Here is a 14,877-nt window from a genome sequence, read left to right on the forward strand (position 1 = left end):
AATATCAATAAAGGAATCAAATTATAGCGAACACATATAGTGCCTATATTGAGTTAATTTGATGTAGTTATAAAGAATTATAATATGTCATATACAATGTATTTAATCAAACAATTTTCTTATCATGATAATCTACTCGACCCATTTGCAATAACTTGATCAGATGAAGTACCATTATCATCAAAACCTACAACTTAATAACCTAAAAACTCATATTAGGACTAAACATTGGGATTATTAAGCAAATTATAGTTGATATATGATCTAGCTCATTATCGTTCCAACTGCTCTAGTCAATAAAGTTTACCCCAACCCAGGTTAGGGTTCTGCGACAGAGGCGAAAGGTTCTGCTGTGGAGGCAGCGGCGGTGGCGAAGGCACGTTGTCTCTTAGGTTTCTAAGAACCATTAATGCTTACACCCTAGACAAAGTGTGCTTCATTAGAGTTCCAACAATATATCCTAACTACAAATAAGTAAATAAGAATACGAAATCACAACCAAAAGAAAATAAAAATAAAAACAGTGAGATCTACAACAAATTCCTCACAGAGAGAGTACTCTTCCATAGAGTTCAAGAATTTGACATCCATGCACTCAAGGGTCTCTATTAACCTATTTCATCTGCAGCTACCTTTGTAGATAGTTGTCGCTTTCTATTTCTTCTATTTTCTAAGGTAACGATAATTTCATTGATCTCATTCGCAATTAGCATAGTCGCNTTATCATGCCTTTGTGTTGTTATAAAGAACTATAATATGTCATATATATTGTATTTAATCAAATAATTTTCTTATCATTATAATCGATTCGACCATTTGCAATAATTTGATCAGATGAAGTGCCATTATCATCAAAACCTACAACCTAAGAGCTTAATTGCTCATATCAGGACTAAACATTAAGGCTATTGGGGTTATTAAGATGATTATTTGGTATATGATCTAGCTCTTCATCATTCCAGTCGCTTTAATCGATAAAGTCAGCCCAGTATAGGTTAGGGTTCTGCGGCGAAGGTAGAGGGTTCTGCGATAGATGAGGAAAGTTATGCAGCAATGGCAGAAAGTTATGTAGCTGCGACAGAAAGTTATGTAGCTGCTGCAGAAAGTTATGCAGCTGCAACGAAAAGTTATGCAGCAGCGACAGAAAGTTATGCAGTAACGGCAGAGGGTTCTGCTGTGGAGGAGGCAGCGACGGAGGCGACAACATGTTGTCGCTTAGGTTTCTAAGAACCATTAACGCTTTCACCTTAGACAATGTTTGCTTCGTTAGGGCTCCAACAATGAATCCTAACTAAAAAAAAAAAAGTAAATAAGATACAAAATCACAACCAAAATAAAATAAAAATAAAAACAATTAGATCTGCAACAAATACCTCAAAAAAAAGTGACTCTTCCATAGAGTTAGGAATTTGACATCCATGCGCTCAAGAGTCTCTATTAACTTGTTTCATTTGCAACTACCCTTGTAGATAGTTGTCATTCTCTATTTCCTCTGTCCTTTAAGGTAAAGATAATTTCATTGATCTCATTCGCAGTTAGCACAATCGTCATTTTAGAGAATGTATAAACAAATGAAGGGAAGAGTGAGGCAAAAATAGGTTCTTTTATATATATATAGACACACGGACGCACATATTTATATAATTATATTTTAATTATGATATGTTAGATGATGTTGTTATTAGAGATGTCAGATGATTCCTTTTATCATTTATTTTAATATCAATAAAAGAATCAAATTATAGTGTGTACGTACCGTGCCTATATTTTGTTAATTTTGTGTTGTCATAAAGAACTATAATATGTCATATATATTGTATTTAATCAAATAGGTTTTTTATCATGATAATCAATTTGAACCATTTGCAACAACTTGATCAAATGAAGTGCCATTATCATCAAAACCTACAACCTAATAACCTAACTACTCATATTAGGTCTAAACATTGGGGCCACTGAGGTTATTAAGCAGATTATTTGATATATGATCTAGGTCATCATTGTTCTAGCCACTTTAGTTGATAAAATCAGCCCAGTCCAGGTCAGGGTTCTGCGGAGAAGGTAGAGGGTTCTGCGGTGGATGCGAAGAATTATGCAGCAATGGCAGCATGTTGTCTCTCAGGTTTCTAAGAGCTATTAACGCTTTCACCCTAGACGAAGTGTGCTTCGTTAGGGCTCCAACAATGAATCCTAACTAAAAAGGGACAAAAAAGACAAAAGAGCCTAGCGTTCGCTCAATCTATGGTTTTATTACCTTAGACAAATCAGGTTTCATCTCTCTATCTCAACCCAACCCATGATATCATTCAACTCTCGGATCCTTAAGAATTGAAAGCATTATACACAATAATAAAACTCAGAATTAATGTTCAATAATAATTAACAACAATAAAGTCAACACATATTCATAAATTGGGCTACATCTTTAGCTCTAGAAAAGGGATTTAGTTCATAATTGTAATAATAAAAGCAACCATTGTATTCAATAACATGAATTCAAGAAAGAAAACTCGAAAAACTTCTCTAATTGGCAAACGAGAACTGCAAGAATTCCGATCTCCAAAATAGTTGCCGTCATTTTCCTTCTCCCCTCAAAACTAATTCAAGACCCTTATTTATAGTGCTAGGGTTTGGAGATTACTTAGGAAAGAATTAAATGCCTAAACCCATTTAGATTCAGACTAGGAGAATGTAATAACCCAAATAGGCCTGTGACCCATCGCTGTGGCAATCAGAAATGGTCGCTGCGATGATCGCTCTTTCTGTCCCATGAGTCCATGATCTTTATAATTTGGTAAATTCATCAACATGAACTTTGTATCTCTCTTAATAAGCTTTCCAACGCCATAAGAATCGTCAAATTCTGATTTCTACAGCTCAAGTTATGATTGAAACATCGAAGCATGCTCATCTTGAAGGATTTCCAGATTTTACGTTGTATCTTTGACGCATCACAACTTTCTCGTTTCAACTCCGATTCTTGCACCGTTTGTTCCTACTTGTCAGGAATTCCATTGACATCATTCGTTTTCCTTCAAATATCAGTTTGAACCTAAAAATACTCAAAATACATCCATGATCCCGTAAAAGGTATTTATGAAATAATTAATTCAAATTCCACAAATTAAACACATTTTTCCACAAACAATCCAATTAAATCACTAACAAAATATATACTTTCAAGCTCTTATCAAGAACCTAACCACTCATATCAGGACTAAACATTGGGGTTTTAAGCTGATTATTTGATATATGATCTTGCTCATCGTCGTTCCAATTGCTTTAAAGTCAGCCTAGTCCAGGTTAGGGTTCTAGGGTGAAGGTTGAGGGTTATGCAGTAGAGGTGGAAAGTTATGCAACAGCGGTGGAGGGTTTTACTGTGGCGGCGGCGATGGCAACGAAAAGTTATGCAACAATGGCAGAAAGTTATGCAACAACGGTAGAGAGTTCTGTTATGGAGGCGGCAGCGGTGGCAGCTACAGCATGTTGTCGCTCAGGTTTCTATAAACCATTAACACTTTCACCCTGGACAATGTTTGCTTCGTTAGGGCTCTAGCAATGAATCCTAACTAAAAAGAAGTAAATAAGAATATAAAATCACAACCAAAACAAAATTTAAAAAAAAAAAAAATGAGATCTGTAACAAATACCTCAAAGAAAGTGTACTCTTCTATAGAGTTCAGAAATTTGACATCCATGCGCTCAAAAGTCTCTATTAACTTGTTTCGTCCTCAGCTACCCTTGTAGATAGTTGTTGTTCTCTATTTCCTCTATCCTCTAAGGTAAATATATTTTCATTGATCTCATTCAGATGAGTCATTTTATCATTTATTTTAAGATCAATAAAAGAATCAAATTGTAGCGTACACGTATCATGCCTTTGTGTTGTTATAAAGAACTATAATATGTCATATATATTGTATTTAATCAAATAATTTTCTTATCATGCCTTTGTGTTGTTATAAAGAACTATAATATGTCATATATATTGTATTTAATCAAATAATTTTCTTATCATTATAATCGATTCGACCCATTTGCAATAACTTGATTTGATAAAGTGTCATTATCATCAAAACCTACAACCTAAGAACCTAACTGCTCATATCAGGACTAAACGTTAGGACTATTGGGGTTATTAAGCCGATTATTTAGTATATTATCTAGCTCATCATCGTTCCAGGTTAAGATTCCGCGGCGAAGGTAGAGGGTTCTGTGATAGAGGGTTTTGCAGTAGATGAGGAAAATTATGCAGCGGCGGCGAAAAGTTATGCAACTGCGACAGAAAATTATGCAGCAACGACAGAGGGTTCTGTTGTGGAGGAGGCAGCGGCGACAGCATGTTGTCACTCAGGTTTCTAAGAACCATTAACGCTTTCATCCTAGATGATGTTCGCTTTGTTAGGGCTCCAACAATGAATCCTAACTAAAAACAAAAAGTAAATAAGATACAAAATCACAGCCAAAATAAAATAAAAACAAAAACAATGAGATCTGCAACAAATACCTCAAAAAAAGCATACTCTTCCATAGAGTTCAGGAATTTGACATCCATGCGCTCAAGAGTCTCTATTAACTTGTTTCATCCGCAGTTGCCCTTAAAGATAGTTGTCGTTCTCTATTTCCTTTATCCTTTAAGGTAAAGATAATTTCGTTGATCTCATTCACAGTTAGCACAGTCGTCATTTTAGAGAATGTACAAACAGATGAAGGGAAGAGCGAGGCAAAAATAGGTTCTTATATATATATATAGACACATGGATGCACATATTTATATAATTAAATTTTAATTATGATATGTTAGATGTTGTTGTTATTAGAGATGTCAGATGAGTCATTTTATCATTTATTTTAATATCAATAAAAGAATCAAATTATAGCGTACACGTACCGTGTCTATATTGTGTTAATTTTGTGTTGTCATAAAGAACTATAATATGTCATATATATTGTATTTAATCAAATAGGTTTTTTATCATGATAATCAATTCGACCCATTTGCAACAACTTGATCAAATGAAGTGCTATTATCATCAAAACCTACAACCTAATAACCTAACTACTCATATTAGGTCTAATCGTTGGGGCTACTGAGGTTATTAAGCAGATTATTTGATATATGATTTAGGTCATCATTGTTCTAGCCACTTCAGTCGATAAAATCGGCCCGGTCCAGGTTAAGGTTCTACGGAGAAAGTAGAGGGTTCTGTGGCAGATGTGAAGAATTATGCAACAGTGGCGGCATGTTGTCTCTCAGGTTTCTAAGAGCTATTAATGCTTTCACCCTAGACAAAGTGTGCTTCGTTAGGGCTTCAACAATGAATCCTAACTAAAAAGAAGTAAATAAGAATACAAAATCACAGCTAAAACAAGATTAAAAAAATCTGTGAGATTAGGAAAAATACCTCAAAGAGAGTGTACTCTTCCATATAGTTCAGGAATTTGACATTCATGCGCTCAAGAGTCTCTATTAACCTATTTCGTTCCGCAGCTACCTCTGTAGATAGTTGTCGTTCTTTGTTTCCTTTATCCTCTAATGTAACGGTAATTTCGTTGACCTCATTTGCAGTTAGCATAGTTGCCATTTTAGAGAATGCAAAAACAGAGGAATAGAAGAGTAAGGCAAAAAGAGGTTCTTATATAACAAATTTTATATGGAACGACATCGTTTAGAATGTGGAGATATTTTTCTTCGAAGATGTGGAATTACCATTTTAGTTGAGATAAATTACGCTGGTTGCAATTGCGTTTCGGCTTTTTCTATTTGTATGGGCTTTGACGCCTTTTTCTTTGGGTTTGGATAAAGTGTTTGGGCTAGTTCTAATGTATGTGTCCAATTTGGAATTAGTACATTTTGGTCCCTGAAGTTGGCATAAATGAGTAAGGTCCAGTATAATCTAAAAGTAACACTTATGTTTTAATTTATTAAAAGGCTAAAATACCGCTAAACCCTTGTACGGGCAAAAATCCGTGTTGGGCCTAAAAGTGCATGTTGTGCCTAGACCAAGCTTGACCATAGATGGCTCTATGCCATAACCCAACCACGTTGGGCTCTACGACAAGGCCCATCCCCTGAGAGGACCTATTCTACGAGGTGACCCATTCTATACGCTAGCCCTTGGGTTGGGCCACTCTACAAGTCGGGTTATCTTCGGGTTGGGTCATCTCACACTCCGACCCATGAGCTGCACAACCTAGTTGTCGACTCTACGGATCAAGTCTCACATCCCCTAGACTAAGTCACAACTAACACTTGGTGCAATACTCAAAGTGGATTACAACGTCTCCATCGAGTCAGTAGACGTAGAACGACTCTCACTCCCCAACGAGACTCCGAGTCTCATTGAGGCCCTAACCACCCCAACCTCCTATAAATATCAAGGTCGACTCTCTCAAAAAGAACCTCAAAATATACGCTAATTAGATATATTACTCCAAATCAAAAAATTCAATGAAAAATTGATCATTTAGAATGGGATTGAGCTGCAAAAATCTTGGTCTTATGTATATATTTGTTATATAAGAACCTGCTATTTTTGCCTCTTTCTAATAAGACGGTACAACGACTATCTAGATTCTTATCCTGGGCCTCGGAAATAGGTTGGTCTTGTGCAGATGAACTACAGAAATCGATCCACAATATAAACCCAATTACAAACAGAGAAAAAGAGGTACCATTGATGTTTCACACTTTACATTGAAATGGTAATTTAGAAATTTAAAATTTGGAGCAGATTTTGAAAAAGTTACAGCAGATTTTGAAAAAGTTACATGTTCTAATCTTGGAACAATATAATCTTTAAGAGTTTGGAGGTTTGGTGTTCCAATGCTAATTCTTTGTGTTACTTAAAAGTATGGGTTCTCATTAATTACTTCACGCAAACCCATCCAATTGATAATTCATTGTGATCCAGACAGCCCTGGTGTGAAAACTTAATTTCAAGTTTGAAAGCAAGGTTTAGACTTGAGAGACCCAATTTGACCAAACGGAAAGGAAAGAAAAAAGACAAATGAAGCAAAGACAAAGGTTCGTTGGAGTAGGGGACTTAACATGTTCCGTTAATTGATTCTGAAAGCATGAAAACACAACCCCAACTGGCTACCATAATTTCTTAATCAGTTAAGAATAGCTCCTTGAAAGCGAGAGTGCATTTGACTAATAATAATACGAATCCATGAATTGAAGTTTAAGAATTAAATAAATAAATATGACTAAAAATTGAACTGTATAGTATTGTCTCTCCCTTACCCCCATCCCATAAGCATTTGGTCCCTGGCTCTAATATGAGGAATCCCAAAAGCAAAACCAGCAACGCTTTTCTTATTTATTTTGAGAATTTTGATAAAGACATAGCTTCAGCCAAGACAGGTGACTTTGCATTTGCCAGCTCAATCTGCTTTGGGTTCGTTTAGTATATAGTATGATAATATTAAACAACCACCAAGCTTACTCGACATTACTAATTTAAAATTACATAAGCTGCACAAAGAGATGGAGACGTGTGGACCCAAAATCGATCCTCGTGGGAATATTTTAATCGGAGGGTGGTGATTATAGTGGAGACACAGGAGATACGGCGGATGTTCTGGATGGCCACGGCGTTGGAAGATGTTGCATTTGCACATGCCTAGCTACCTCACCAATTGTTACAATAAACTTAAATGCATGCACGCCTATTTCTTTCAACTTTCTTTTATTAGCAACACTTGTGCTTTTAAACTATTATCAGAAGCAGGTGGTGAATCTCAAGATCGATTGGCGCCTCAGTTTAATATACAGAGGCAGGTAGCACCAGTATAAGTTAACAGATTTGCAAAATGCAAAGGCGGGCGCGCGCGCGCGCTTTAGAAATAGCTTGACCTGATGCTAAATGTGCGATCTGGATCTTGATAGAGTTAGAGACGTTCCTTTTATGTGTAATTAATACTACTGTCTAACGGTAGCCGCGAGAAAGGCAGAGATTTTTTTTTTTTTTTTTTTTATTTCTCAAATCAAATCTCAACGAAATTTAAAATGGCTCATATTATTCTTGGTACGGACTTTAACAATTCCCTAATAAGTTTTGCTAGCTAGAACCTGTGACTGTGAGTCCACAATTTAATTACTCTTTACAACATTAAATTAGACGGTAACAAACTATATTAACAAAGAGTGAACCCAATTACATCCTCCAGTTATTTAGTGAAAAATGAGCGACGTTGTAGTTGATATATAACTGATGATTTCTATTGTTGCATTCTTATAATTATTATAATTATATATACATGATGAATGTACCGTTATAGAACTAATTTTTTTTAGTTATGCTGAGTAGAAGCTAGTTGTCTACATAGAACTAGATGGATGCTCTGTTAAAATACAGGTTTTAGTTGGATTGTGTTTACGACACACAGAATAAACTGCATGTTATTGTTATAAGATTAGAAGATACAAAAATATATATCACCGGATCCAAACAGGGTCACTGATGGGATACGATGCGATGCGATATTTCTGCATCAAGCATCAGTAGTGATACAGTGATTCACGTAACCAAACATGCATGAAGAATAATACATGTATTACGTGTTATGGCAGCGAGGTGGGTTTATTAGATGATGAGAGACAGAAATGCAGTCAAATGGGAAATATTGGGGTAATAAATTTGGTCATATTCAAAGCCCTAACCACATGATCTAGCCTTGGGTTTGTAGCAGTAAAATATAAAGGAATGGATGAGTTAAAAAAATGGGTAGTGGGTGAGGATGACACTCTGTGAAGCTCGGATCTCAATTCTCAAACCACAATATATATAAGTAAAGACTCTTTAGACCGTCCCAACCAAAAAAAAAAAAAAAAGTCTTAGAAGAGGGGCCTTGCTCGTGCTAGTTTCTCTTCTGTTTAATTAAAAAGTGGAATATAGTCTTTGAAATCAGCACAAAACTGACAAGAAGCATATGGGCAAAGTATTGATTTTTGATCAACTGAGGAGAATTTATCTGAGTAAAACTGCAAAAGGGGAAAAAAGTTACAAATTCAAAGCCAAGAAAAAGAGTGTTTGAAGAAAAAGGGTTTGAAATTTGTGTCCCTAAAGTCTCTTTAACAATCCATTTTTAAGCACCTCTTCATGAATGCAAGAATCCTAAGTTAAATTCATAATAAAATTTTCAGCCTTGTATGCTCAGTAACTATGTACATAAAATATTCATCTACTTGCCTTTATTTATTTTTGTTTTTTTTGGGGAATATGATAACCAAGTTTCGCCAAGGATGTAAATATCGGGAATATATACCATTTTTAAATTGAGAAAAACCCAATAGTTGAATCGAATATCTAAATCCCAACAACATCTACATCCTAGTACTATTTATTTTTTTAATATATGCTTGATTTTAAATGTTTGTTCGAGGTGCTTAGAGTATGGAAAAAGGAACAAAAAATTAATGTGCTTTGGAGAAGAAAGTGATAGAAGTTTTTGGCGGTAGAAGGGATTTAAAACGGTCAATTATTGTTATGGAATAGAGAAAACACCTAGTCGAGGGGCATCTATGGAGGCATTGGAGGGATATAATAGAACCATCAACAATCAATGGACCAAGTGACCGACCAGAGATGTTTTCTTCGTCTCTAAAGTAACCCTTGACTCGTAAATTATAGGTGATTCAGGAAACATTTTTATTTTACACCATTACCAAGGAAAATGATGGTGTTTATGGAAGACCGATCGATGTGATGAGTGATGATACTAGTCTTCCACTCAACCAGAGCTTTGAAAACTTTGATTTCAATTGCTAATTAAACCTAAACCCACTTATCAACATGTTTTAACTATTCTTAATTAAGTCTTAATATAAGATTATCTGATTGATTCTGTTAGTTATCTCCCTAATTAACCAAAACCATCTAAATCAACCTGTCACTGCTGAATGTTAGGGACATTTTGTACTTTTGATTTTACATTTACAAAACCCCAAAAGAGACGCTCCTAAAAGTGAATAAACAAATATAAAAATAAAGCAAAAGTGTTATCTTTGGGCATTAAAAAGAGCCTTTAATTTTCTCCCCATGTTTGATTTAGGGGAGATTTCGTAATCTTATAATCAAACCCTAAAACACAGTAACCCGAAATAAGATTGCCGGCCTTCCATGTGTCTCATGTTGTATCTTTTTTCAACTTAGGAAACTTTTAGATTATATTCTCATCATCATACAGTCCATTAAATATAGACAACATTTAAACAGTAATTAACATTTTATTTGTATAAGGATACAATTATCATATGCTGATATGCCGCCCTATGTGTCGGTTCAATTAATAAAGTAAAATCACAATTTCTATTAAAATACGTGTACAGAGATAAAAGGACATATCACATTACACCATTTGATTTATTATTATTCCATTAATTAGATCTATTGATAGAGGCAACTGCAAGTCCGCATCATGAGCTTATAATTATTTGAGGATGAGATGTAAAATAATTCTTGCCTTCTCTCACCAACACCAACTAACGGTCTAAATCTAATTACATATTTTCAAATTAAGAAAATACTTTATATGATTATACATATAAATTAATATTTCTAAATTTAATTTTTAATTTATTTCAAAAAACAAATATTTTCACAAATGGTGACTTTAATACCAAAAGAATCAATAATAATCTGTAAATTAATTGTTGGAACGGAAGGTTAAGAAAAAGGTTTGGTAATTGGTGTACATTGTGAAGTGGCGATACCATTATCGTGGGCTAATTGGGTACAGTGAATTTAATTTAATTTATTTTGTAACGGATAGCGTATATGGAGGAAGAAAAAATGAATTGATTAATTGTAGTACGTATGAAAAAGGCAAAAAGACCAAAAAGTAGAGTCATAATTTTGTAATTTCTCAATTCTGCGAGAAACGGCTGTTTCCAGTCAATCTCATGATGATCAGACAACACGCGTCACCATGGGAGGAAAAAGACACGACTCTTGGTCCATTTGTAACTTTCAATATGTTTAATTCCCTTTTTGCTCTTATCTTTCCACCAAATTACTATGCTAAAGCGTAATGTTGTTTTTACACTGTACGGTAAAATCGTAAATTGATCTACTATTTTATTTTCATGTTTGACTTGTGATCTTATTTAAGTATAAAACAATAGATCTACGACTGATAGATCAAGTAGAAAAAAGATCATTCCATGTGTGTACTTATATTTTGTTAATTAAAAAAAAAAAAAAAATGAGTTAAGTTGGTGCATAAATTAATAATTTACAGTGAGTACACGTTAAAGATCATATGAAATTACTTTTATTTAAGTTAAATTATAATTAAAAGAATTTTCATATTTTTATTAACATCACCATGTGAATATGAGTTGGAGAATTTACGATAATTTGACTTGGTGCATAAATTTGCAGTGAGTACACAGTAAAAGGAATTTGATTGGGTTAATAAAGAATAAATTTCATGCAAACCAATGAACAAGGTAGAAAAAGCTGTAAAGCAGAATAGGACAGATTTATAACTAGTACAAACTTAATTGAAAATTGTATATAAATAGTTAATGTAAGTGAATAAATTTTGTGTCAATAAAATAAATAAATAATTTTAAAAAAATAGAAATAGAAGTGATACAAAATAAATTGAAGAATATACATAAGATAAATTGTATGTAATTTTGCATAAATATCAAAAATCAGTAACCATTAGGCGTTGATCCTGAGCAGACACTTTCCGCGTACATACCCCCATTAATAAGTGCTCAAGAGATATCGCTGTCAAGACAATACTGTCTTTCTCTCTAATCTCAGTACTACTGTACAAAATCTTGTAAATGCCCTTCTTCCATTTTGTATTAATATTTTTTCTCTTGTTTCCATTGATTCTCAATTATGTCAAGACTCTAATACTAGGATACTGCCATGCTCCTTCTCTTTCTCTCTCTCCCCGCCTATACCCTAAAAAGAGGCACTCATTTACTTCATAAACCCTCACTGTGGCAGTCTTTTCAGCCCCAAGGCCTCAACTTTACTTTAAGAGAGCGATAGACTATAGTTATTTTGTTCTTATATATACCCTTATAAACCATTCTTTCTCCTCCAATTCTTTGGTCAAGACTCTCTGTTCTTATCATCCAAAACATTTAAACATTTTCAATTTACATATATAGAAATCAAAGGCTCGTTATTGTCACCACTTCATTTGATGAAACTTGTTGTTTTTGAGTGTTAATAGCATAATTTTTTTTCTTTTCTTTATTTGAGGCTTCTGTAATGGCACCAAGTTTTGACTCTGCAGTTTCAAGCCTTCTGTGTACAGAGGATAACAATAGCATTTTCGATGATATCAATACCGATTACCATGGGGTTGTGGTGGAGGAGTTTGAGGCCACATGGTATCATGGGAATCATCAAACCCGTAACCAAAACAAGAGGTTTGATGATTGCGGAGATATATTACCATTGCAGAGTGATGAGTGTTTGGCTTTGATGCTTGAAAAGGAATGCCAGCATTTGCCAAATAGTGATTACTTGAAGAGACTGCAAATTGGGGATTTGGACTTGGTGGCTAGAAAAGAGGCTGTCGATTGGATTGTCAAGGTGGGTTCTTAGAAATATGAATTTTTTATTGTTTTGGCTTTGATATGGATGGTTAATATTCGTAGTTTCTCCAAAAATGGTTCTTTGAAACATTATATTACCTGATTTTAATATGTTTGATGGTTTCATTGAGATGAAGTTACAAGTATGCGCTAGGAATGGGTCATCGTTTTATTGATATTGATATTGGGCCAATGTTGATATTGGTTTCTTCCTATTCTAGCTTTTGGGATTGGCAATTTGGCATTGATGTTAAGAGTAACAGTGATTTGATGATTAGTGGTGGTTTGAGTTTGGTGGGTTCTTGACTTCCTTCCTTTCTGCTTTTTGGATCGATGCCAATAATATATCGGTTTAAGTGTTCATTTACAGAAATTGTGTCTTTGCATTTCCTATTCTATTTCATTACCTTTGTCTTGATTATTCTGATTGCAAAGGTGTATGAGTTGTTCTTCCTTCTGTTCCATTCAATTGTTTGCCTGATTCCTTCCTTCTCAGTTTTATTGTTAATTAATGCTGACGACCAATTGGTTATACAGGTTAACACCCATTTCGGTTTTGGACCTCTCTGTGCTTATTTATCCATAAACTACTTGGACAGATTTCTCTCTGCCTATGAATTGCCTGTAAGTTGAGGATTAAGCTGCCATTCTTTTTAGCATCTATAGACTAAACTGCATTTCTTATTGCATCTAAACTTACTTTTATGCTATTTGCAGAAGGGTAAAGCTTGGATGATGCAATTGTTGGCCGTGGCATGTTTGTCGGTTGCGGCCAAAATGGAGGAGACTCAAGTTCCATCATGTGTAGATCTACAGGTTAAAGTTGCTCCAATTTAGTATTGCCTTTGCCTTAGCTGTCCTGTAAAGTTTCTGTTTTGATCTATATGGGCTGATTGTAATGAGTGTTAACAGGTGGGTGATACAAAGTACTTGTTTGAAGCTAGAACTATAAAAAGAATGGAGCTTTTGTTGCTAAGCACCTTGAGGTGGAGAATGCAAGCAATTACCCCATTCTCCTACATAGACTACTTCATTCGCAAGATCAATGATGGTGATCAAATCCCACTAAGAACTTCATTCTTGAGTTCAATCCAACTCATAATAAGCACTATAAAAGGTCCAGTCTCTTTTTATAACACACAGACTATTTACTATTCATAATAATATCTCTCTGCAGTATTATGATGAAGAAATTTAAGAGAGGCTCTGATGTTTTGGTGGGTGGGAATTGAATGCAGGGATTGACTTCTTGGAATTCAAGCCTTCTGAGGTTGCAGCAGCTGTGGCAATATCTCTTGCAGAGGAAACCAAAACAGTTGATACAGAGAAAGCAATTTCTGTTCTCACTCAATATGTAAAAAAGGTAAAGTCAGTGGTCCAAAACCAAAAGGAGGCACAAATGATGGTTTTACTTTTGTAGTAGTAATCATTTTCAGTTTGATTACTGTAAAATAAAAAGAATTGAGACAAGTTTTTATAGAGTCTAATACATCTTTATGGTTTTTGCAGGAGAGAATGGTTGAGTGTGTAAAAATAGTACAAGATTTGTCATTGACTAGTGCAAATGCTTCTGTGCCCCAAAGTCCAATTGGGGTGCTGGATGCGGCTTGCTTGAGCTATAAAAGTGATGACACAACGGTTGGGTCAAGTCCAAGTTCTTCAAATAATACACCGGATCCCAAAAGGAGGAAGCTAAACAGACCTTATGAAGTAGAGCTATAAATAAAAAGTGAAGGAAGATGGGCTCTATTCACACCATCAATCTGTTTTGTTTTTTATATAGAACTTTTGTTTTGCTTGTGAATTGTGAGGGCGGCTCCCAAAAAGAAGTCAAAAAACCAAAATGAAGTCAGAAATAGGTGATTCAAAAGGGAAAAGAATAGAGAAATTTTGGAGAAAAAACAAAATAAAAGAAAGGGTGAAAGAGGTTGATTCATATATGGAGAATGGTGATTGGTGAAATCAAATGCGAGCGAAATATTTCATTCTCTTTGTATGAAGAGGATGGTCACCAGCTGTTAAATATTAGACTTCTTAACAGCTTAGAGACTTGGAGTTGGGAGGCAAAAAATCAGAAAAAAAAAAAAAATTAGGAAGAAAAAAGAAAAAAAAAACACTTGTTCTTTTGTGAGATACAGTTGGTTTGATTTGTTTCGATTATGAGTTTATGATATTTGATGTAGTAATCTTATGGATAATACAGGAAAACGGAAATCCATCTAGGAAATAAATAAATATATGAAATGGCAAAAAAATATATTAAATTCCTCTAGATTTTCTTAAAAGAGTATCAGATTTACTCT

At 34.5% G+C, this 14,877-nt stretch overlaps 1 protein-coding gene across 1 annotated transcript; it reads left to right on the forward strand.

The window, feature by feature from the left end:
• The first annotated feature begins 11,874 nt into the window (after window positions 1-11,874).
• On the forward strand, window positions 11,875-14,634 carry LOC116138527 (cyclin-D3-1-like). Its single transcript, XM_031424235.1, has 6 exons — window positions 11,875-12,572; window positions 13,112-13,198; window positions 13,292-13,390; window positions 13,487-13,691; window positions 13,813-13,937; window positions 14,084-14,634. The coding sequence occupies exons 1-6, from the start codon at window positions 12,246-12,248 to the stop codon at window positions 14,294-14,296; spliced, it is 1,056 nt and encodes a 351-aa protein (XP_031280095.1). The 5' UTR covers window positions 11,875-12,245; the 3' UTR covers window positions 14,297-14,634.
• The last annotated feature ends 243 nt before the right edge of the window (window positions 14,635-14,877 follow it).

Source organism: Pistacia vera, unplaced genomic scaffold (assembly GCF_008641045.1).
Source record: "Pistacia vera cultivar Batoury unplaced genomic scaffold, PisVer_v2 Contig341, whole genome shotgun sequence".
Taxonomy (NCBI): Eukaryota; Viridiplantae; Streptophyta; class Magnoliopsida; order Sapindales; family Anacardiaceae; genus Pistacia; species Pistacia vera.